The sequence below is a fragment of the Protopterus annectens genome, chromosome 7.part1, assembly GCF_019279795.1.
Source record: "Protopterus annectens isolate FY-2018-M chromosome 7.part1, PAN1.0, whole genome shotgun sequence".
In the NCBI taxonomy this organism is placed as follows: Eukaryota; Metazoa; Chordata; order Ceratodontiformes; family Protopteridae; genus Protopterus; species Protopterus annectens.
Genome location: NC_056740.1, coordinates 285,183,112 through 285,207,988, shown reverse-complemented (window position 1 = coordinate 285,207,988; position 24,877 = coordinate 285,183,112). Strand labels below are relative to the sequence as shown.

At 38.7% G+C, this 24,877-nt stretch overlaps 1 protein-coding gene across 1 annotated transcript in view; it reads left to right on the top strand.

Moving 5' to 3' along the window:
- Positions 1-24,661, top strand: part of KLHDC8B (kelch domain containing 8B) — a 1,966,070-nt gene extending 1,941,409 nt beyond the window's left edge. The window contains exons 4-5 of the mRNA XM_044078490.1: positions 23,609-23,833; positions 24,609-24,661. Coding sequence (XP_043934425.1) covers positions 23,609-23,833; positions 24,609-24,661 — 278 coding nt within the window. The remainder of the gene's footprint in view (positions 1-23,608; positions 23,834-24,608) is intronic.
- The last annotated feature ends 216 nt before the right edge of the window (positions 24,662-24,877 follow it).

The window sequence follows — 24,877 nt, the reverse complement described above, 5'->3', positions numbered from 1 at the left end:
GGACTGAACCCTGAGGTACTCCACTTGTCTGCAGCTGGATTTGGATTTGGATACTTTTACAGTCTGGGTTCTGTCAGTAAGCCAGCTGGCAACCCATCAAGTGATGTAGGGATTTATGCCCAGCTTAGTATGTTTATCTATGATTCCAGAGTGCAGGATGGTGTCAAAGGCCTTGGCGCGGTCCAGATAGGCTGTGTGTGCTGCCTTACCCTCGTCCACAGCTCTGGAGACTGATTCAAAGAAATCAATCAGGTTCAGGAGACAAGATCGGCCCTTCACAAACCCAAACTGGGTGGGGTCCAGTGTTTGAAGGTTACAGTTGGATAGCGTAGGACTAAGGGAGGATAAGGTATGTTGGGGTCAACTTATAGCAGGAGGGGTAGCACCAATGTTAGGATAAGGGGTGGTTACCAGGCTAATGGCTTTAAGGTTTTTAATAAACTACACAGGTTCTTGTAAATAACATTTCTCAATCCAGAGTGCAGACCATGTTGTTCTTATTTAAGAGGGACATGGGTGGATGTTGCCCTTGTTCAAAAGGGACATAGGTGGAGTCATGTGGGGGGGATTTGCACCTCTGTTTTTGTAATTGGCTGTAGTAGCACGACTATGGATGGTTTTAATTTTGTTGGCCCTAATTTTTGTTAGCAATCACGTTGAGAAAATTCATAGGATGGTTAAAGAGTGATCATTTTATTTCATAGAATAGGTCTTTTAATGTAATGATTTGTTTTATTTTGCATGGGTATCAGTTGTATTGTTAATATGTGAGATGAGAAGGAATCTTATATGAAACTAAGTTAAGACATCTTAATTTAATTGGTGTTTCATATTTGGTAGTGAGTGCATGTTACGCAGTTAATGAAATAGATATACCCTTGGTAGTGCATAACGTTATTAAAAAGTTGGATTATGCGTGTGCGGAGTACTTACAGTCTTACTTTTACAGATCACAGTGAGGTCACAGATGGGTGACATGCAGAGTGGTATTACTTGGTGGGCAGTAGGAATGTGGATTTGACAGGTGATGGAGGAGACTGAGGAATGTGTCAGCTTATGGAGTTGTACGATAGGAGGTCACGGCTTCCAGTAGTGCAGCCAAACATAGTACTTGGTTGTTTGGTGTGTTTTCCTTCCCTGCAGCCCTGCCACAAGGTAATGTCTTGTTTTTGTTTGATCTTGTGCAGGGAGTATTAGGACTGAATTTCACAGTGTATTATTGGTGGCTCTGGTCTTCCTTGGAAGGAGTCGGGTAGTGTTGCAGCCATCAGAGGTAGTGGATTAGTGGGTTACATTGATTAAGTTGGTTCAGGCTTGTGAGCTAGGAGGGTGTTTTGTGTAGCAGGTATTAGCCTTGAGTTACTGCAGTTTCAGGGGAGACAGGGTTGGGTTAATTTACTACATTCCAGACAGTGATGGCATGCCACTGACCTTGTTTGAACTGGTGGCATTGGCCATTTTCAGGTTTGGTGTTACATTGGGTTTGGTTAGTTTGCCTGGATTGGTTTATTGTTTGTGGTGCATTTGGGGTTGTATTGCTAAGGCCAAGATGGTGGTTTAAGTGTTTTATTGTTGATAAAGGGTAGTTGGTATGATGTTAAGACTGCTATTAAATGGAATTTTAAATGAGATTTCATGAGGTTATTACATTCGGTGGGCACTAAAATGTGGCTGCAATCTGATGTGACAGTATGCAATTGCCTCGGCATGGTTTTAGGTGGGAGTGGGCTAAGTGTTTGGTTGTCTAGTTGGCTGGTAATGACCCGAGAGTCATTACAAATTTTTTTATGGTATGGTAGTTGGGTAACTGGGTATGGGTATGCTAGTTTATTATTCTGTGGTTTTTATTTTAGCTTTGGAGAGGGATTGGTGGTGTGCTTTTAGCTGTTTAGCTAACTGAATAATTTTGTTATTTATGTGATGGGGAGTTGAGAGGTGATGGCTTGGATACAGTTTGGTTAGACAAGACTGGGTATACCGAATGATGTTTGGCTATATGCCTTTAATGGTGGATAGGTTGTAAGAAGTTTGGTTGTTGAGAGGGGGCACAGCCTGGTCAGGCTGGTGGATGGAGAAGAGGGGCAGGCTTGCCCTCTTATGTTCCCCCTCTGGTGTTGGATGTTCAGTTCAATAAGTTGGGAAGGAAAGTGAGCAGTTGCGCTGCTTGATAAGTAAATAAGAAAGCAGAGATGCTTATTTGGTTGGAGTTCTAATTCAATAAATTGAAGGTGAGCAGTGTAACGCTGCCTTGTAAGTGCAAGGATAAGTGACAAAGTGGGGGACGCTGCATATTCAAGGGTGAGTGGTTACGCTGCCCTTATGGTTATTTATTTTATGTTTTCTTTCATGGATGTTATTTTCGCCTGTGTCATGTTTAGTTGAAATTAATAACTATTGGTTAACAATCATGTTTATGGAAGTTTAATAAAGGTCATCAAATGTCTTTCGGTGTGATGTGTTTATTGAAGGGGATCAGGACAATGAGGTTTGGAACAGACCGATTTGTCCTGGGACATCTTCAAGTGGGGCTAGATAAATAGAGTAGCAGTAATTAAGAGGATAATGGGAGGATAGGGTTAAATGGGATGGAGGGATGTTTGGGGATATGAGGTAAGGGTAGGGAGGGGTTAAAGGGTTTTAGGCAAGCGTAACTGGGATAGGAGTCACTTTTTTGGTGTGAACTTGCTATCCTCCCTCCCTTCCCTTTTTTAGTGGGGATTGTGGTTATTTCCGTTTGGGTAGGGCAGAGAAGAGAGGCAGGCTTGCCCTCTTCTCTTCTCCCTCTGGTGTTGGATGTTCGATTCAATAAGTTGGGAAGGAAATTGAGTGGCTGCGCTGCTTGATAAGTAAATAATCAAGCAGAGATGCTTATTTAGTTGGAGGTGTAATTCAATAAATTGAAGGTGAGCAGTGTAATGCTGCCTTGTAAGTGCAAGGATAAGTGAACAAGTGGGGGACGCTGCTTATTCAAGTGTGAGTGGTTACGCTGCCCTTATGGTTATTTATTTTGTTTTCTTTCATGGATGTTATTATCACCTGTGTCAAGTTTGGTTGAAATTAATAGCTATCAGTTCACAATAATGTTTATGGAAGTTTAATAAAGGTCGTCAAATGTCATTCGGTGTGATGTGTTTATTGAAGGGGATCAGAACAAACAAAAATGGCCAATGGCAAGCAAAATGCATCATGCAGAATAGTCTGGTGCCTCATAGTAATAGAAATACTACTTAAATATAGAGGAACTTTCTTTTATATCATTGCAAATATTATTTTGAGCACTATCATCTAGCTATTACAACAGTGTGGAGTAGAATGCATTAGCACCTGGAAGCTGTATTAAATTTGTCATGCAAATTCTGTTTCTGAAAAAAAAAAAAAAAAAAAAAAGACGTTAGAGGAGCTGTATACAACTATGAACAGAACATAACTTCTGTAGGCTGCATTAGGTCTACCATGCGAATGAATTGCAAAAAACGTTATTATCATTGGCAAGTAATTGATCACATGCACTATTTTCAGTATTCATTTAACCATCCCAGTGTACATTTTTGGGTAATAAAATACAGTATGTACAGTATTCATTGTTTCTTCTATGCAAATTGCATTAAAAAAGATAATCTTATGGAGACAACAAACAGCATCATGACCTTGATTATTTTACAAGGACTATTCTGTAATTTTCAATAATAAGACATTATAGCCAAATATAAAGAAGAATATTACACATTATTTTTTGTGATGGAAAAACTCATTTGTTGCACACTTTTCATTTTTATGTAGGAACTTACATATTCCTGCTTTGCAATTCATGCCTGTATGAGGGTCTAGTAAACTACAGCAGCTGGAGATTGTATTAAGTCTTCTTCTCAAATGTCCTTGGAAAAAAGAGCTGCTCATGGGAAAGTCATATAAAGCATCATGGCCTTGATTATTTAACACTGCTACTCCATGACACCCAATAGTAATAAATAAGTGCTACATACAAATGAGGTGAGTATCTCTGTTTGTTACTCAGCCGCGGATACCATTTAGTACACTGCAATGCTAATGTGCCTGTAAAAAGACGATTATAAGAAAGCAACCCAAGTAACCTCATGGTAAGATTATTTGACAATAGCTATTTTGTAACATCTGACTGTGAGAAGTGACAGTCAAATATAAGTAAGAGGAATATTTTAGTTTATTTTGCATGAATTACTTGGTACCCTACATATAAATACATGATGTCACATATTCTTGCTTTGTACTACAACATTCAGAGGCTTAGTACTTCTACTGTGCAAAAACAAGATGATCATGGGAAGGTACATGCAATGCTATGGTCCCCAGTCTTTGAAAAGTGCTCATTAGTGTTCCCTGAAATTGAACATTAATAGGCAAATATAAGCAGGAACACTTCACTTTAGTTTGCATAATTACAATGTCATTTGATGCATACATTGCATGCAGTTATAGGAGATCAAACATTCTTTTTTGCAGTTGATGTTTACATAGAGGCAGTAAAACAAAACATTTTTACACAGAGGCTGTATTAATTCCAGTGCATAGCTGTACTTATGAAAAAATGGTGATCAGTGAGAAGTAATTGAATACATTGTTATAGTCTTAATTCTTTCTCAAGTGTTATTTTGTGATACCCAATGCTAAGAAGTAATAACCAAGACAGATACTTCAGCTTATTTGGCATTATTGTAAAACTCATTTGATGCAGTGTTTGTATGAGGATATTGGAAGTTGGGACCTAGTAACAACTATAATCTGAAAGCTACATTAATTCTTTTGCAGACATCCACTTGTAAAAATCTTAATCTTGAAGAAGCAACATATCCATGCCATATCATGCTCCTGATTATGTTAAAATTCTGTTATGTTCTATGATAATAGCCACATAAAACAAGATTTTTTTCTGTTTATTTTATATAACTGTAACTATTCTTTGGTGTACTGCATGCATGTGGATATAGGAGATCACACATTGTTAATTTGCCAACAATGAACAGATTCTTTTCATTACAACAAATATTATGCGCTTGATTTTTGACAAGCACTATTCTGTATTATCAAATGGTGAGAATTAAATACCAAATGTAAGTAAAAATATTTCACATTATTTTACATAAATGCAATATCATTGATGGATTTATTTCCATGTGGAAGGAGTTCACATACTTTTACTTTACAATTGCTGTTTTCTTAAAGGAAAGATAGTTGATTGTAAAAACAAATGATCATGGGGAAAAGCATAGTCCTCTGATACCCATTACTTAAAATAGGTAAATATAGGCAAGAAGGACATTTCAGCTTATTTTCTATTATTACAATGTCGCTATGCATGACATACTATTTCACTAGCCATCTCCTGCTCCACGCCTTGCTATCAAATCACTCCATTACGCACTAATGCAACCCTACTACTGGTCCTTGATTCTTTTACAGCTATTCTCTAATACCCAGTACTAGGAAGTAATAGCCGAACAAGAGCACAAGAAATATTTCATCTTATTTTACATGAGCGTGAATTCACAGTGTGTGATGAAGTGTTGCTTCTCAAGCCATTTCCTTCTCTCACCACTATTGTCCCATTAATCCACTACATCAAATGCAACACTGTCAATGGTCTGAAAGCAAACATTCAGCACTGGTAAATAGTCATTCCATTTACAATAATCTGCCACTCACTCTGGTACAATAATAACATCATTTTCTTAATTTGAATGAAAATAAATGCCTAAACAGGAAAATATCAGTATCACAATTAGAACTTTGCATTAAAGTTTTTACTCTGTGAGAAATTGCACGGAATATAAAATAAATTGTGTATATTCAGAACTCACATATGCTTTGAGATGCTTTCTCAGTGTCACTGTAGTCAAGGATCTTCTCACAGTCTGCGTGTCAGTATCTGGGAATTGCACACTGTCAGGTATGAAACAAAGTCATGCCTCAATCCCACGTTGTTATCACTGTAGGGGAATATCAGGTGAGAAGAATGCTTTGCCACAGGATGTCTCTGATTTTATTTATTTATTATTATTTTTTCTGTGGTGGTGGTGCTGTGGTAGCGTTGTCGCCTCACAGTAAGACGCTGTCTGGTTCGATTCTCAGCTAGAGCGTCTTCTGCGTGGAGACATGCGTGAATGGGCATACCTTCGTTGAAGGTTGTGCGTCAGGGCTGGTAACTCGGCACGTAAAAATCAACTGCAAATCATTAGCTGACTGGACTTCCACTGTGGCGACCCCTAACCAGGAAAAAGCCGAAAGAAACAACATTATTTTTTGCATAAATTTATTTATTGATTTTCAAACAAGGAAAGGGTAATCATAATCAAAGCAGTATAACAAATCTCAAACTGAATAACTAATATACAGAACAGAGTCATAGGTTTATAGGTAAGATACCGCGGTGGTGGTGCTGCAGTAGCGTTGTCACCTTACAGTAAGACGCTGTCCGGTTCGATTCTCAGCTAGAGCGTCTTCTGCGTGGAGACATGCGTGAATGGGCGTACCTTCGTTGAAGGTTGTGCATCAGGCCTGGCAAGCCGGTACGTAAAAATCAACTGCCAATCATTAGCGGACCAGAGTTCCTCTGTGGCGACCCCTAACCGGGAAAAGCCGAAAGACACAAACAAACTAGGTAAGTTGCCCTTGTGGGCCATTTAAAGCCTAGCCAGTTTCTCTTTTGGTGCTTGAATCAACCTATCACATTTAGTGTTAGACTGGTCTTATCCATCCCATGCTCAATAAATATATATTACCCCTAATAAGAATAACTAAGATCCTAACATAGCTAATTTGAGTAAAACCATGCAAGAGATAAAACATTTAGGAACTGCCTCTATCCATTAGTAGTACAGGTACAGTCCTGGAGTAAATTTTCTGTTTCCCATCAGTAGATCCAGGTTAAATTTGAATATGGACAGGGATGAGTTTGTTTTACATGGATGGGGAGTCTGTTTCAGAGTAGTCGTATCCTTTGCGAGATCTACCTGTCCCTCAAAACTATTCTTTTGATGTTGCAGAAGAGGTTTTGATCCCTAGACTGAGGATTTCTGATTCCATTTGACTTGGTGATGTGCAGTGAATCTATCAGTACTGGGTCAGAGGATGCCTTGTATGCCAGACACAGGTTACCTCTTAGCAGTCTGAAGGATACCGAGTATAGTGACAGCTTTCATTTGGTCCATGTAGGACATATTGTTTAGGCCTTGTATCCTTTTATTAGGGTATCTCTGTGGGCATTCCAGTTGTTGCATGTATGTGGGCATATATATGTCAAAGGGGGCATTATACATAATGATTGGCCTAATGAGTTTTGAGTAAAGGGTCAATGATATCCCTAGAACTAGACAAAAATCCCTTTGTTTATAAGCTGTGCAATATAGAAGGACTTCCTAATTTATGTGGGAGGTTAGTATAATGGTTAAGGTGTTTTCCTTTCATATACAAGGTGCGGGTTTGATTCTCACATGGGGTAATTGGCTACACTTAAAATGGCCCACTAGGAGAGTTAGCCTAGTGCTAATCTATGATCCATTACTTGAATATGTATTTACTTTTATTGATGGACATGCTCCACCTAAAGAAATCCAAGCCACTGTGAGCCACTCACTCTAGTGAGCTAAACATCGCCACAACAATAAATAGAACATGCTGGAGGGATAGATTCCTGTCACAGAGACTCCCCATGCTTTGGAACAAAATTCCTAACTACATTAGGCAGAGCCTCTCACTAACACTCTTCAAAATAAACCTTGATGAGTGGATGGGTAACAGAGAATACACCCCTGGGATCACTTCATTGGCTCTTCTTGACTGAGGCTCAGTTAATTAATCAACGGGGCGGTAATAGCCGACACACACTGGCTAGGCTTATAAATGCCCTCAGGAAGATAGCCTAGTAACTACCTATGAACCTATGTGTGATGTGTTAGTAAAGAGGTAAGATAACATTTTTAGCATTTAAACATTAAGAAATTCAATAATATTTTTAAACAAATAATTGTATATATGATGAATCTGATAAAAAAGAAAAATATGTAACAAAACCTAAGTAAACAAAAAGATTTACCAAGGTAAACCAAGAAAAAGTCAAAACTAATAACAGAGAGTTTTATCAACCTCCTACATACAGTAATACATATGGCATTCCCAGAGTAGGAAACAGCATGCACAATAACAGCCAGACAAAACATAAATCAGGTTTAGTATAAACTTAAAAGCGCCTGAGAGGCATATGTATAATAAGGGCCTACATGATTCCCATTTATCAAAAAATACTTCCCTTACCTTTTCTTTTAGTAATCATAGGATCATAGGATGTTACCAGATTATTGGCCCTGAGGCCCTTATAAGTCTAGCCAAGAATTTAGCCCATGCACAGAATTGCTAATTCACCCTGATAAATTTGGCAGAAGATATACCAGCAATCCACAATCTGGGGAGGTATTTCCAATATATTAAGAGATTAGTTCACAGCTAAGATCATTATGCATTAACAAAAGGGGTGGGGATCTGTACCTATGTAAAATCCCTTAGATCACTAAAAACTGACACTGTTTTGGTATTTCTTTGTAGATTTGATTGTTCCCATCCTAAAACTGAAACCAAAATTGTTGGATGGCAGAACACTCTCAAAACACATGCCCCCAAGTAAAGATATACTGACTCAGCATAAAGGGACAATACCCACAGATCTCTTATCTAAGATACGGGGGTGATTTTGTTTCTTATCGTGGGAGGGACCCTTTACCTTTATAACCTTACAAGACTATGGATGGTAAGGTTGTGAGTGCTTGTTCTAGCCTAGTTATTTCACTAACACTGTCTATCTCACTTGAAGTTTCTGCATCACGGCCAATCTCTTAACAGCTGTACAGCAATTCACTTTCTCCTTCTGTTGACTGTCTCTCAGTCTTACCAGTTCATATAATTTGGATCTAGACTGGGATATTGACAGTGTATACTGAAAGGTCTCTAGTTATTGGATGGATAATACTTCTGTGCTACAAATGCATCCTATAAACCTGTTGTTTCCAGTTAGCTTACTTGGTATCTAAGATTCAAGCTACCTTGGCTGTGTTAGCTACAGACTGTTGTACATTGCCATTAACATACAGACATTGATAACTTTGTCTTCCTTGATGAATACAGAATTGGGTACAGAATTGCTTGAAACAGATACAGTTAAATGGCGACCCATTGACTCATCTGACAGCTGTAAGAATTCCAGTCATGAAAAGATTTTGCCAGTTTCTGGTATAACAGTTTTGGGGGAGGAGGAAGGTATTGATTCCATTATGGATTATCTTTGCAGTATCTTTCTATATCTGCGCCAATGTGAGTACTCTGATAATTGCACATTATTTCATATTTACATAAATTCTGATTTTGAGCACATACAATGTTGGGTTGACAATGGATGGTCATATAGATACAAAGGGTGGACAAATGGTGATGGATAGATAACAATAACAGTCACAAGATATGGGACATGATACACTAGGAAGAGGGACACACTAGGCAGTTGAGAGAATGAGATGTCAGCTGCAGGTGAGCTAGCAATGTTGCCTGGAGGACAACCAACGGAGAACCATTACCAGCTGGTTATCCCATATAGATGATAACAGGGTCTTCATGTCTCTCTGGTTTCCTAATATTTGGAGCTTGCCACATCAGCATATCTACAATTCCCTGCAGTAATCACTCTATGTGGCTGTGTGGTTGTCTAAATATTTTGGAGACTACAGCTACAAATAATCTGCTTTGGAGGTGGGGACTTTACCTTGCCCTGTCAGCAGACCATTTTACAGAATAACCGCTGGGAAAATATATTATTTTGTATTGCAATACACCTTATAGGTCTTGCATACAGTAAATATGTGCCTCTGTGAAATGGAATTGGCAGTACCTGTCCACTTATCAATCAAAAACTGTATTAACATATTTCTAATGTCTAAACAAGAGTCATCATGTCTGCTGGTCAAGGCAGAAAGAGCCTTGAGAATTTCAGCATTCTGATTCATGGAGTCAGGCAACGTGACCTATGTGCAATGGTTAGATGGGAATGCAGACCAAACTCTGAGAAATCAGGTGTGGTAGTCTGTGCTGCAGGACATTGATGTAGTGAGAGGTCAGAACCATATACTGACCCAGTGTCACCATCACATGACAATACATTCAGCATTGCCAAGCAGAAGGCATAGAAGATTGTGACTAAGAGATTCACCACAGCTGCTGACCGGCCAAGCTCCACAAGAATGACAGATGTGGAGGAGTTTCTGGTGTCGCTGGAAGAGTAACATACAACAGTATGTATAGCTGGTGATGGTGGTGTTAGTTGCATCATAAGAAAGTAGACACAATGCACAATTTATTTTCACAGGCACATCAAGAGTATAACCCCAAGAGAAGGCAACACTGAGTAGCAAGGAGCATGATGCATTTCCAACATAACCCTGCATGTCACACGTGTATCTTTGTAGCATACATTAATGCATTCATTGTGATGTTCTGTATGTTATGCATTCACAGAGAGAGGCACGGATTGGCAACAGTAAAAATGGTCAATGCAGGGCAAAAGACTGATGCCAGCACCTCTGCAAAACCTGGCAATGATACTCCGGTATATAAATACATGTCATAGTCTGACAACACAGTGAAAGTTATGTCTGTGTCACTACTGGGTGGAGAGCTACCCTCTCCCCAGAGGGTGTATGTACAGTTAGATATGCTAAGCATCGTGTAACTATACTGGTTGATAGAACATCATTTGTGAGGGATGGACTTCTCATGGACAAGAACCTCACAAGTGCTCCCGCTGTACCTGGAACAGCTTTAAAGGTGTGCACTGCTTCATCTATGAACAAACTCACCACACAACAATGTCCCTAGAGTACTGCATGCCACTACAGCTCTCAGCTGTCTTCTGAAATGTACACAGCACTAGGGATAAATCATCAGATGTGAAAAAGTGTCATCCAATACAGTCTGCTGACAAACAAAGTCATCAGTGGAGATGGCAAGTCAATTTTGTGTCATTTATGAAGATGATTGTCATGAGTTCTATATGAATCTGGAGCCCAGATGCTGCAGAATGGCTTGTCATATGAGGTCTGTGGTGGCAATAAGCAGCTCTCTGAGTGCTTCCATATGTAGGATTGTCAGAGCTATCACATCTGCCCAGAATGGCAGTGCTCTCTATGACCTAGGTAGGATGCAGATACAGGATGGGTGTGTACATGGCCTTTTGCAGGGATATGCCCAAAAGTTGTCAGAAGATGTACCCACCCTCGACATGGGTAGCAATGAGTATTTAATGCTTCATATCAAACCTCAAAAGGGTGAGTTCCAAGCAGATCCAAACTACAAAGTAGCACAACACCCCACCATGGGATGTCTCCAGGTCTGCCCCTCAATAGAGTAAAATTACACCAGATCAAGGTCATTCAGTGACACTACATCCCTGTCACAAGAAGAAACAATCACTGACATAATTTGTCCTTTACAGTAAATGCACCTTAGGTAACATGTTTCTCTTATCCAGTTTGTCTGACAAGCATATTGTGTCCCCTTTCCTCTGTGTAAAGAGTGAGAAATGTGATCCACAACAACCTCCTCTCTGTGTTGTACTAAAGTCACATGTGATGCACAATGGGAGCAAACCATGCAGTGAACAGCCCAGTTATAAGAGCATGGCATGCATCCTGTATAACATTATTGCTGTATAAATGTCATGTGATGTACAGTGGGAGCAAACCATGCAGCAACCATCCTAGTTACTAAGAGCACGGCACACATCTTGTATAACATTATTGCTGTATGAATGTCATGTGATGTACAGTGGGAGCAAACCATGCACTGCATAGGAGTACTGCATGCATCATGGCGAGAGTGTGTAACACTGTCACTTTGTGAAAGAAATGTCTCATATATGTCAACCAAAGGTTGACAAATTGCCAGAGCTTCTGCTCCTGATTGTACATCACTTGGGTGATAAACATCATTACCTTCTATGGCTGCTGCAAACATTCTGCTGGATTTCTCAGGGGAGTACTTTAGAGACCCCCTCCCCAGATGTATTCAGACAATGAAGCAATGCCTTCATCATCTTAAAACACACATTCACTTATGTTGTGTTTATGTGCATAAACAGTGCTATAATACAATTCTACCATAACACTGTGGCTGCACACTAATGTCATGAACCAGCATTCAAGAGAGTAGCCAGCATACCCTGCAAAATGCAATGCATAAAAGCTGGCTTTAGGGACTGGATTTTGGATATTCACGTACTGTGGGTATATGTCACCATTTTTCTACCCCTTGTACCAGTGCTTGCCAACTAGGAGGTCTCGTGGGAACTCATCATGCTAAAAGCAAACATGCAGGTCAGGTATAATCTGGGAATCATGTAAAGTATCATGGTGAGCCCCCTCCCCACATACAGCCTCAGAAAATAATTCTCTGTATATCACAATATATCTGGTAGTTCAGCATTTCTTATTGCCATGACTTTGTAGCTGTGGGGTAGGTAGAACAATTATTGTCACATGAATGTAATCCATATCACCCAACAGAGTGGGGGGAGGGGTGCAGTACTGTAGATGCTGACTTCCGCTCATCTGTCGTCCTTGGAAACCATATATGGTCTTTCATATACAGCAGCAGCATGATATCTAGGATTGTATGCAGTACACCCGAGGCACATGCTTGCAAAATATCCAAAGTGGACACATAGGATGCTGAAAGGTTTCTGTAGTTAAGACTGAAACATCTATACATACCTTGGTATCAGCACATACAGGAGGACCATTCTTTCCCATAGGTTCATCACATGGATGAATTACACTGACCAAGCTCCTGACGCTATCCTTATCCATCCTGTAGTGATCCACTAGCTGGCCTTCAACCAGGACATGCTATGTCAGCTACTGTCTGTATCATTTCTGAGTCCAAAGCCTGCAGAGATGTATAATTCAGTACTGGTGTGGCATAGTAATTACATGTTGCTGAGTGTACACTAAAGAAAATGTGCATGTGACTAAAAGATGCCGCATTATCATTTTCAGCATGCTTTCTCTTTGTTTAATGGCAAACAATGAGGTACAGAAGCAGATTCACTGACATCTAAGAGTCACGTTTTTGTTTTGTTCCCTTTAATTAACTTACACAATTCACTCATTTTGTTTGTATTTTTTGTCCTACATTATTTTCATGAATTTAGGGAGTATTTCCATGCACTACATACTGCACTGCATAAGTCACTGAAGGCTACTCAGCGTAGAGCAGTAGCCAGGTTAATCGGCTGTCTCAGATTGATGCCATCTCAAACTAATGTTGAAGAAAAAAAAAACAAAGAAAGAGTTCCTCTCCAAAAAAAGAAAAAATATCTTTCCAATCTTCAGACACATCCTCACTCATCTGCTTAAGTATTTAAACAACTTAATGGCCACATGAGCCTTTAAATGATTTAAGTGAAGGAATGCTGGCATTCCATCACTAACAAATTGCAGTATTGAATGAAGTATCGATACTCCACTTCAATATTAATGGTCACATGATCACACCCTCTGACACCTGATGCCTAACAGAGCTACCACCTTCACCGCACGATAGTTATGGTTCTGAATCAATGAATATCTAAGAATTTGCAGAACCCGCAGATTGCCAAGAGCTATGCAAAAGGCTTACTATGCAAATTTTCTATTAAGTCTACCCTAAGTTAGTCCAAAAATGATTTTCTCATAAATAAATTAATGGTAAGACTCAGAAAAGCTAAGGCAACACAAACATCTCTTCTGTCTTTACTCTGAATGATTTCACTAGGGCATTAAATTAAAGTTGAACCAAATACAAAATAAAGCAACATGAAAAAATTCTAGTGATTATCATATTCTCCATGTGTATGTAAATGAATTAAGAAACTTAAAACAGTGTTCACAGACTTGATTACAGCTGCTTATTGGCAACGGGGAAGCCTGCATCTAACTTGATATTCTATGTATGAACAGATCTCTAATTTTCTTTGGTGGTTATACAATTAAGTTTCAGGCTATAATAAAGGCCTTTGTTACTTATTATGTACAGAATTTTAAATCAACAATATTCTTGCCAGCAAAATTTAACAGCTGCCTTCATTGCAGACAATCCATGATCAACATTCCATGCTTTCTTTGTTTTGGAATGGAGAGTAAATGATCTACAGTATACAAATTCTTTATAATAAACCTAAATATATGTGGGGAAACATTTTTACTGTGGTTGGGGCTGACTAACTCTTTGGGAACATTTCCGTTGTTTATAAAAGCAGGTATATTTTATGTATGCCTGTTTCACCTGATGTTTTCCCAGTAATACACTGATGTACAGTTTTAGATTCTTAAAATGCTTCATTTTGGTTTATGTTTTTCTCCTTATACAGTTTTACTTAAAAGTATTACGTATTGTCTGGATTTTTTTTTAATAAATAGGATTTAAAAAATGAATGCAAAGGAACATTGAAAAGTCAAAGTAAACTTTATTGTCGATCAGTGTGTACACATCCGTGCAATCTGAACAAAATTATGTTGCTTTGGTCCCCATGCAAGACATAACAATGAATACATAGTCTGAATGACAGTAAGACTAATGCACATACAATAATAATTAAAATATATTAAAATATACTGCTACTTTCATACCTCTCTAAGCTTGAAGCATTGTTTCTTTGATAACTGCAAACGTTCCATACCTGCACTAATTTTTAATTAAAGTTTGCAGCCAATGAAGATTCACAAGGTCTGACAGCCTTATTATAGGAGGCAACCCAGAAATACTGTGTTGTTAATTATGAAATTCTTCAGAGACTTACTGTATACAGGTTTGGAGTGAAGGAATCAAACCCAAGACTTTAAATTATGTCTTGTAGAAGTGCTTACACTTAACCTATTATCCCAGACTTGCCAGGGAGTTGGTAAATATTTGCTGGTACTCAATGAAATTTTTTCCATAGTGCTAATACTACTTTACTGTTGCACTTTAGTAGTGCTATGGAGCTGATTTGCGATTCAGAGACATGCATGAGCTACACAGAGGAAAAGTTCTGGAATAGAAATGGAAATGGAAACAGACCCCTGCAACAGACAACCGCACCTCCTTTATAGTCTTGCATAACCTAGCCAAGAAATCCATGAGAATGCACAAAGGAAATCTCCAAACAAAGAACAAAGTGCCCTACTGCATTCCTCCGAGACACTTTTAGAAAGAGGTTTACATACTTACAGGAAGAAAACCTCTACATGATACACTGTCTGCAAACACCATTCAATGTGGTGCAGCAAAAACTTTCTCCGGAAGATTTCCATAAATAATTTAGCACTCTCCCACCAATAAAACTCCCCACCTCCCACAGATCATGCATGACCCACCCCACCACCATTCATTCTCCGCTTCCATTTCAAATGCATATATGCCAGAGAAGTCACTATTCTAAACAAACAAATACACACACTATACTAGTAAAATAAAGAAAAACAGACTGCCAGTGAACTTGGAATGTACATCAGCAAAAACTCCTTATTCCTGAGCACTTTTGTCTTGAATTAAAGACTTCATCAGAGTTTGAGGGCTTATAAAAAACACAATTATATAGCAGCAGTCAGTTACAATCAACCAATCAGAGAAAATATCCAATGGCAATAACCATTCAGAAAGTATGATTTAAAGTACAATTGAATTACAATAAAACTCAGTACTGTGAAAGTAAGATGAAAATACAATGAAAAAGCAGAAACGATGTGTACTATCAGACAGTGAACTGTACCTAGAATAAATACATGCAAAATATAAAATATGAAATATAAAATAAAAAATATTAAATATTAAAAGTGAATCCTGAAGAATAAATACTAAATAAATAAAAAAACTGATAAAGCCCCTAGCCAAACAAGAACATGGTAAAATACAAGTTTGCAGAATAATGGATGTATAAGAAATGTATAAAAGGTGTAAAAAACAATTATGTTAAAATTGATAATACAAAAAGATTATTAAAGCATGGCTGCTTTTATTTTTAAAAGACTAGAAATAGAAACATTAATACCAGGCACATGAGTAGCATTAAGCCTCAATTGTCAGCATAATTCTTTGTAATCCAAATTTGATTCAAGATCCCCAGTTAATGGAGTCACGCGGACTCTATCAATAGCAAAAAAAGGAAAATTTCTTAAAATTGGAACATGTCTGAGAATGATTCATTAGTCATTCTTTTCCATTAATGTCATAAACTAGTTCACTAATCCTATCTCTCAACCTTATCTTTGTTTTGCCAACATAGAATGCAGCACACGAGGAACAAATAGCTAAATACACTAAATGTATAGTATTACAGTTAACCTTCCCTGGACAAGAAATTATTCTGTTGTATTTGTGGGCAACAGCATATGGGCATATGTGTATATGGTTCTACCTCACTTCAACGACACGCCGGAACATCGACACAAAAACCGAGAGCACCAGAAGATCGACAGCTGAGAAGACCGACACGACGGGACCCAGAAGATCGACAGTGGAGAAGACCGACCCGATGAATGAAAGCACCGACGCCGAGGATGCCGACATGGGGAAAGGCTGTGTAAGTATGCGGTAGTGACGGACGTTAGGGTGCGAGTAAGGTAAGTGTGGATATTGACGGTCTGTGGGGATAGGGGTGGGTTAAGTGAGTTAGGGTTAGGGAGCGGGTCAGGTAAGTGTGCGGTAGTGATTGTGTTTGGGTTAGGGGCGGGATAAGTGAGTTAGGGTTAGGGAGCGGGTCAGGTAAGTGTGCGGTAGTGATTGTGTTTGGGTTAGGGGGATAAGTGAGTTAGGGTTAGGAGCGGGCCAGGTAAGTGTCGTAGTGACGGACCTTAGGGTTAGGGTTTGGGTTAGGGTTGTAGGTAGTTGTGTATGTGAGGTTTAGTGTGGGTTTGTAGGGATTTTGGTGTGCTTGTGTTGCGTATGTGGTTTTTGGATGGGGAATGTGTTTTGTTTGTTGATTGTGGTGTGTGAAGTGTATGAGGTTTCGTGTTTGTGTACCGTCGGTTATTTCGTTGTCGGGCATGTGGAATTTCGTGTTTTTGTACTGTCGGTTATGTGGTTTCGGTGATTGCGTTGTCGGTGTTTTGGTGTTTCGGTTATGTGAGGTAGAACCGTGTATATACCTACACATTTTTCAACATCCACATTTCTGCATCAGATTGTGGCTCTACTTTGCATGACACACTCCAGATTTCTTCACATTCACTTTTCATATTTTATACTTCTTGTTTTATATTTCATATTTTATATTTTGCATGTATTTATTCTAGGTACAGTTCACTGTCTGATAATACACATTGTTTCTGTTTTTTCATTGTATTTTTATCATACTTCCACAGTATTGATTTTTATTGTAATTCAATTGTACTTTAAATTGTTCTTTCCAATTGGCTATTGCCATTGGACATTTTCTCTGATTGGTTGATTATAATTGTCTGCTGCTTTATACTTGTGTTTTTTATAAGCCCTCACACTCTGATGAAGTCTGTAATTCAAGAAGAAAGCATTCAGGTGTAAGGAGTTTTTGTTGGTATATTAAAGCCTATGTGGTCTGAGTTTGTCTGTGGTCTGTTTTTGTTTAAATGTCTCTATTCTACTTGAAAATAATTCCACTGATATCCCTTCTGGATCTGACAACATAAATCCCTGGTTCATAAATCACTGCAGACAGCATTTATGTCTTCCTGTCACCCACATGTATAATCTGTCTCACAGCATTATGCTGCAGATTTGGAAAACTGTTCTAATTAACCCCCCCCCCCCCCACCAAAGCAAAGCATCACAGAAGATATATCTCATTTCCTTCCAATATCCATCCTCCTCCCAATACGGAACAAACATTTTAAAAAGATAGTCTACACCTAACTGTCCAACCATATCCAGCATTACCACCTGTTCTCCTCTAAACAACATGGGTTCTGGCCTGGGCAAAGTACCACAACAGCATTTCCCTAACTGATGACATCCTGTCACCTTTCATTATATTCTGCAACCACTTGAGTATGATGATGGCTGTAACTTGCTCACCCCACTAACTTGCATATTTATGGTTATGTCTGATGCACAGTGTGGCCATTCCTTTCACTGCATTGCATAGCCTAGGTGTGATAAAGCATTAATCATTTTATTCTATGTCATCTGTGTCATGACCCATTAGTGTGAACCAAATGTCACTTCTCTGTCAGTGGCATTATGTGTTACACCTGCATCTGCCTTGCATACGGTGCTACTGTTATCTGTTCATCTGTGGACTCTATAGCTATCACTTCAGTTGCTGGTCCTACTGCTAAGGTGTGTACTACTGGGATAGTTCCCCCTTCTGCAATAGAAATTTCTAAAGTACAGTATTATGAAACAATGCAAGCACACCACAGATATTTTGCTGTGGGTCTATGTCAGAAGATCAAAAGTTCAAAAGACTGAAAATCAAAATATTAAAACTCAAAATATCAAAAATATTTCTAATGCAGGGGGCAAGCCCCCCTGCACCCCCACACCCCTGCTAATTATATATACTAACTCCAAGATCACACAACACTGGAGAAAGGGCAAATTCCATTTTCAATATTATGAGTTTTAGATGTTTTGATTTTTCAGTCTTTTGAGCTTTCAGTTTTCTGATGGGGAGCCGCTCTGAGACATTGCATGTTTCTGCATGTGCTGTGTTGTACATCATCTCTGATGTAGTCTGGGGTTCTAGATAGGGGTCATCATTCATTGCTCCAAGTCTGTGCATACCATAGTAAACAATCCTTCTGGCTAGATGACCCTGTGAGAAGTCCCTTCAGCATGAACTGTTAGTATATGTATGACATGTGTCATACAAGTGAATCATGGAATCTGCATGACAGATTATGTATAATACCCTGTGTATTCCACACTACCTGGAAGTTGAGGAGATGGAAGCCCTTTGTGTTGATGTACATCAGTCCCTGTGAACTGATTTCAAAGATCTCAGGAAGTGGCAATGAGGTAAAATGCCTACATAGCAGTGATTCTGCCCTTTGTAGTCCTGGAGAACCAGGTATGTTCCTCCAAATATTGCAGCATGATGTTGAAGAAGTGGTGGAAGTTATACAAGGCAACGTTCAGCAATATCCCTCATGTGTCCCATGCAGGGATAATCACCCATAAGGTGGTTAATACTGCAGATACCATTGTCTTCACTGTGAATGGCAATCTACAACATTTATTTTATTTAACATTTGTTTACCGGGAAAGTCCAACTTGGAATGAAGCCAATTTTCAGTGGAAGCCCAGGGAGAAACACTCTAGATACATATCTTTGAAACATGGGAGGAAGCTGGAGCATCCAGAGGAAACCCACATGAATGCAGGGAGGACATGCAGACTCCACGCAGTAGGCACTCCAGTCAAGAATCGAACCAGAGAGCCTCTTGCTGTGTAGCAACAATGCTACCAATGTACCACTGTGCCATTCACATCTCTATTGATCCCACGTATTGGCTACATAGTTGTGCTAAATCACATATGGTCTTCTGTCCACAGGGTAGTGATCTGCCATCTGCTGGTCTGTGATGTAATGGTATGTAAGGCAATGATGGTACTGTCTGCAGTGGTGTGGATGGCTGTGGCATACATCATCATGGGCAGTGGGCCTGTTAGCAGCCACTAACCACTGTTGCTCTGCAATAGCTTCTACTTCTCCTAGTCTTTCCATCTCCCTATACACCAAAAATCCTCAGTGTTCAGAAGAGGTTTTTGCAGCTGCACGGTGTACCTGTTTTATACATTTCTTTATTGCTTTGGCATGTATACTGCTATCATTTGCATAACCCATGTACATGATTTGTATGGGATTCCTCATTTCCACATCATTTTGTGATCAATAGCATGCACTTCATACCATGCTATTTCTCCCCTTGTACTGCTGTGCAGTGTCATGAATTGCCAACATCTTGTAAAACAGTTGCTATGTATGCTATTCTGTGCTGTGCAATGTGCTAAATTTCTTTGAATCCCAGCCTTTCTGCATGCCCTGTATGAGTACTTTGGGATGACATTGCACAGTTTAAAACATATTGCATGTACTGGCTTGGGAAACTTTGAGAAGCATGGAGTCAAACTGTTTGCATATAGACATGCTTAGTTCAAATCAGGATCCATATGTTTTCAGGTGAGGCTTCAGCATAAATTCACTCACTGTACTTAAGCACTTTAACTCCTTACTGAGTAGTAGAACCAGCTGTTATGGTCACGTGCTATCTAACTGAAACTTGGTCTTCAAATGCATCTGTGTGTGGGCCAATGAAATCTGAAAATATGCTGTTGCATACTTTGTTCAGCAGGATATAAACTGACGGCTCGCCAGTCACTCTACATTCAGAGAAATTCTTGTTTTTGTTCTATCCATCTAGTTATCTATCTGTGTGTGTGTATGGAAGCACTCCTTTTCACCGCACATCATTCTGCTGGTACGCATTCTGTAAACTCATTGGTCAGGAATGCATTTTGAAAAGAATGATCAGGAGAACTGAGTTTTTGTGAGATCACTGAATACCATTGATAGGGAAATTTTCCACTTTCTTTGGTACTGTGCAATCTCAGAGATGGTATATTTAAGTTTGTGAGGGGAACACAGCCCCTCAAATGGGGTTGCAGAGGAGTGTGTCCTCCTTCAAAAACACATTTTTGAAAAGTTCAGTGAGTTTGTGTTTCAGTAAGGCTTTTTTTCAGTAGATGCACCTCCAGGAAGCATTTCCTTCATTACTGTGTCATGAAAGTATAACTAATCGATCTGTCTCTCTCTCTCTGTTTATATTTATATATATATATATATATATATATATATATATATATATATATATATATCAGGCCAAAACCTCATGGTTATAGTGGTTGAATTATATTGCACTCAAGAGTTGATTCTTCGGCTCATGCTCTCTTTTTGTGATTATATTACAGTCAAACTGCAACAGTTTGACTGTAATATAATTTCAGGAGTTATCCTATTTCACTGCAGTTGTGTGATCATGGAGTTAGTATATTTAATTCCAGGGGTATGAGGTGGAAGTCCCTTATGTAAAAGTAATTTTTTTGTTTATTTTAAGTGGGATTTTTGTTAGTTGTTTCTGTTCACCAATGAACTTATTAGACATGTTTGTTGTTGATGAAAGTTCATCAGCAATTTAAAGAAATCCAGTCAGTGTATATAGAGAGATAGAGAAGCGGGCATGTATGTTTTAGAGGTATCAGTGTAGACTTAAGTCAAACTGAAACCAAAAAAATAATGGCAAGAACTCATCCCCCTTGTGTGCGTCTAACTCGGTGTATGACTGTGTATACGTGTTCCAGTCTCACTGTATTCTACCGAGTAGCTGCATATTGTGTATGGATCACACTCTGCATCTTAGCAACTTTCTTGTGCAATTAAGTATTACATCGATAAAATTACAAGAATAATATATGCCTCAAGTTTGAGAACTAATGAAACAAATTTAGTGCTGGAAAACTGAATGTAGAGGGAATACTAAAAGCGTGGGTGTGTTAAAAATCTTTCTAACATGCTGAACTGAACAGTAACATTTATTAAGTATGTAATCCACAAAATAAATCAGCTTTTCAGGCAAAACAATAAAGCCCTGAGCAGGGCAAGCTTAGAAAATTGTGAAAAAACCCACAAATGGCTCAGCACACTTCAGTTCACTTTATTCCACAGAAACACAGCACATTAATGCTCCACCATACGTTTTTGTTTTAAACATCTGATCTGAGGAAGTGATGTTTAAAACGAAAACAAGTTTTATTTGGAAGCTGCTGTGAATTTTGTTTTGTATTTATTAAATATGTCTATATACATTGTCAGCAAATATAAATGTCACCTCCATGCCCAAAACTGCACAAGTGCTTTCTGAAGAACATATTATATGATGTTAGTTGTCAGGAAATGTGGTTGAGGACACCATCTGTGAAATCTTCAAGGACATCCTCTTTGTGATTTTGATTTGTGTGGAGTGTGGCCTAATTTTTGCATTCATCTGCCTTTTTTCTAGAAGTTTGCCAGGCTGTAGAGCAGTGTATACTTTCAGAGTATTGGGGCTGTAATGTCCATGATCATTGCATGTACTTGGTAAGGCTGTTGTCAAGTTTATCTCTGGCAGAAGCGTTCTGTGACTCTTAGGTGTTACTATCCAGCAGTGGACATGAAGGGATTCATTTTCTAAATACAGACTGTATCAGTGATCCCCTCCCCTTATTATACAGTGTTAAGTATCAGTCTGTTTTTGTCTAACATTTGCTGACTATTGTATTTAGCAAAACATCAGTGTGTCATAACAGGTAGAGAAAGGGTAAAATATAAGTAAGAGTGGAGTGCTGCTCAGACAGTTTGTTCAGTTTCCCAACAACTAGATGAGTGATAAATGCATGAAGTGGCAACTAGCTGATCACATTCAGATGTGTTACAACTCAGTGCATGTTTATCCTCATAGAAAATGAATGCCAGTGCTGTTTTTGAGTGCTGACAATGATTTACTTTTTTAAGACTTTTTCATTTTCTCCACAGTGTGTGAGTGGATGTGGGTGGGATAGAAAATGATCCAAAAATAGATGGTACAAGGGATTTGCCCTACTGGAAAAATTATTTTTTTTCTTTTTTTTTTTTGGGGGGGGGGGACGACAAATGCTGAACAGATGTGTTCATCCAGTTTTAGCTTCAGCTGGACATAGCATGACCATTCATACTGCATGTGAACGTGGTAGGATTAGCTTTTACTGAGATCACTCATTTCTTTCTGTTATTTATGAATAAATCCCAATCCCTCCGAGCTACACACTCCAGGGACCTTAACCTCATCACCACAATAAACAGAACATGCTGGAGGGATAGATTCCTGTCCCAGAGACTTCCCATACTCTGGAACAAGCTACCTATCCATGTCAAGCAGAGTTCCTCACTAGCACTCTTCAAGAAAAATCTTAATGAGTGTATGGGAAATAGGAAATTCAACCCGGGTATCACCTCTGTGGCTCTGCTTGACAGGGGCACAGGAAAATATCCTTCTTGGGTGGCAAAAGCCAGGGAACCTTGTTGGCTAGGATAGGCCCTTGGGCCGATAGCCTAGTACCTACCTATGAAACTATGAACCTATCCATCATTAAAAAAACTAGAATGATCTATGGTTAAACTTTTTATGGCCCCGCCCCCAAAAATACTTTTGATAAAGGTTGGTAGGGGCAGAGAGTAAAGGTAGAGCACAAAGAGAGTTGTTTAGGAAATGACTTAATTTAGGGGCAGGCCTTCATCAGATTAATCAGAATTTCTGCCTTAAGACTTACAAAACTTACAAGATTTCCAGCACATCTGCATAAGACTACATCCTTACCACCAATAAACTTTACATTTTAACTGTTCAGATGTTCAGATTTGTTTAAGTGTATGTCTTAAGAAAAAATGCAGTGGTAGTGATAGCACTGAAAGGGATATCTAATGCATACAGAATATCTCTGCTTGGAAGTTTATGTTAGTCATGGCTGTGTAAAGTCCATTACTCCATAGTTATAGTTATCTTGTTTTATGCTCTGTCTTTCATTGTAGGAGGTAGACAAGGAAAACTTCCTGTTACTGCATTTGAAGGGTTCGACTTGGAGGTTAAGAGCTGGACTCGGTACCCTTGCATTCCTAGTCGTCGAGCCTTTGCTAGCTGCGCAATGACAGAAAAATTTTTCTTCAGTTTAGGTGGTCTTCAGCAGCCGGGACCCCATAACTTCTACTCTCGGCCTCATTTTGTCAACACAGTGGAAGTGTTTGATTCAGAACAAGGTAAGGGACCAGTTTTGCTCATCTATAAAAAGAAAACTGTCTTTTGTGGTTTAATAAATTATGGCAGTTATCTAATTATATAACACATGGGGGCATTTTTAGTACATTTAACAAATATATTGACTGCCTTTAGTTCACTTTTGGTTTAAATGATAATACATTTCATATGAGACACATGCACGGACAAAATTCAGATGTGACTTTTGTGTTAAAAGTGATCATAAGAGAGAGGGTGGCATTTTTTCTTAAGTCTGATAATTTTTTAAAGGATATTGTTGAAAAGAATATTCAGGAGAATCTACACAGTTTGACTGCTGTAATGCATTTTCTGACCGAACACTTCATGAGGAAGAGAAAGAATTGTTTTGACTCTGAGTGGAGAATGGCTCGACAATACATGATTCATCATGCATGGGAGGATAGATGGTCAGAGCTGTGAAAAAAAAAAGATACCCAGTTCTTTTTTAAAGAAGAATTTAATGTTTGTTGGATACAGGAAATAACTTTGCTCATTCACCCAAGGTGTACAGGCTAAGCAATCACTTGCACCCATGAATTCATAGCAACACTGCTTTTCTTGAACCAGCATTTACAATCACCAATCCTTTAATTTACACCATAAAAAGGATCTGTCAATTGGACCTTGTGGTAAAAAAATACATACATGCATGTCCAGCTACTTGTCATGCATTTTTTAGTGAAACTTATTATCTTACCAATTTATACCCATGATGCACATTAACATTTCATCTTGTGTCATTGATTTCTTTTCCAGGGTACTATTCTGAAAAGCATATTATTTTCACCTTCAATGGGAGAGCAAAATAAATACCGAATATTCTGTGGGTTAATATGTAACAAGACTTGCACAAAGTTGACATTAGCAGAATATGTGTTAACCCTGACCCTGACCTATGTGTCTGAAGATATTTGTTTCTCCATCTAAAGTTAAGGGGCCTATATCATTTGAGTGAATACTTAGAGTGAATTGCTATTACTTGAACTGTATTAAGTGAAAGCTCCATTAAGCGAATGCTAGGTTAA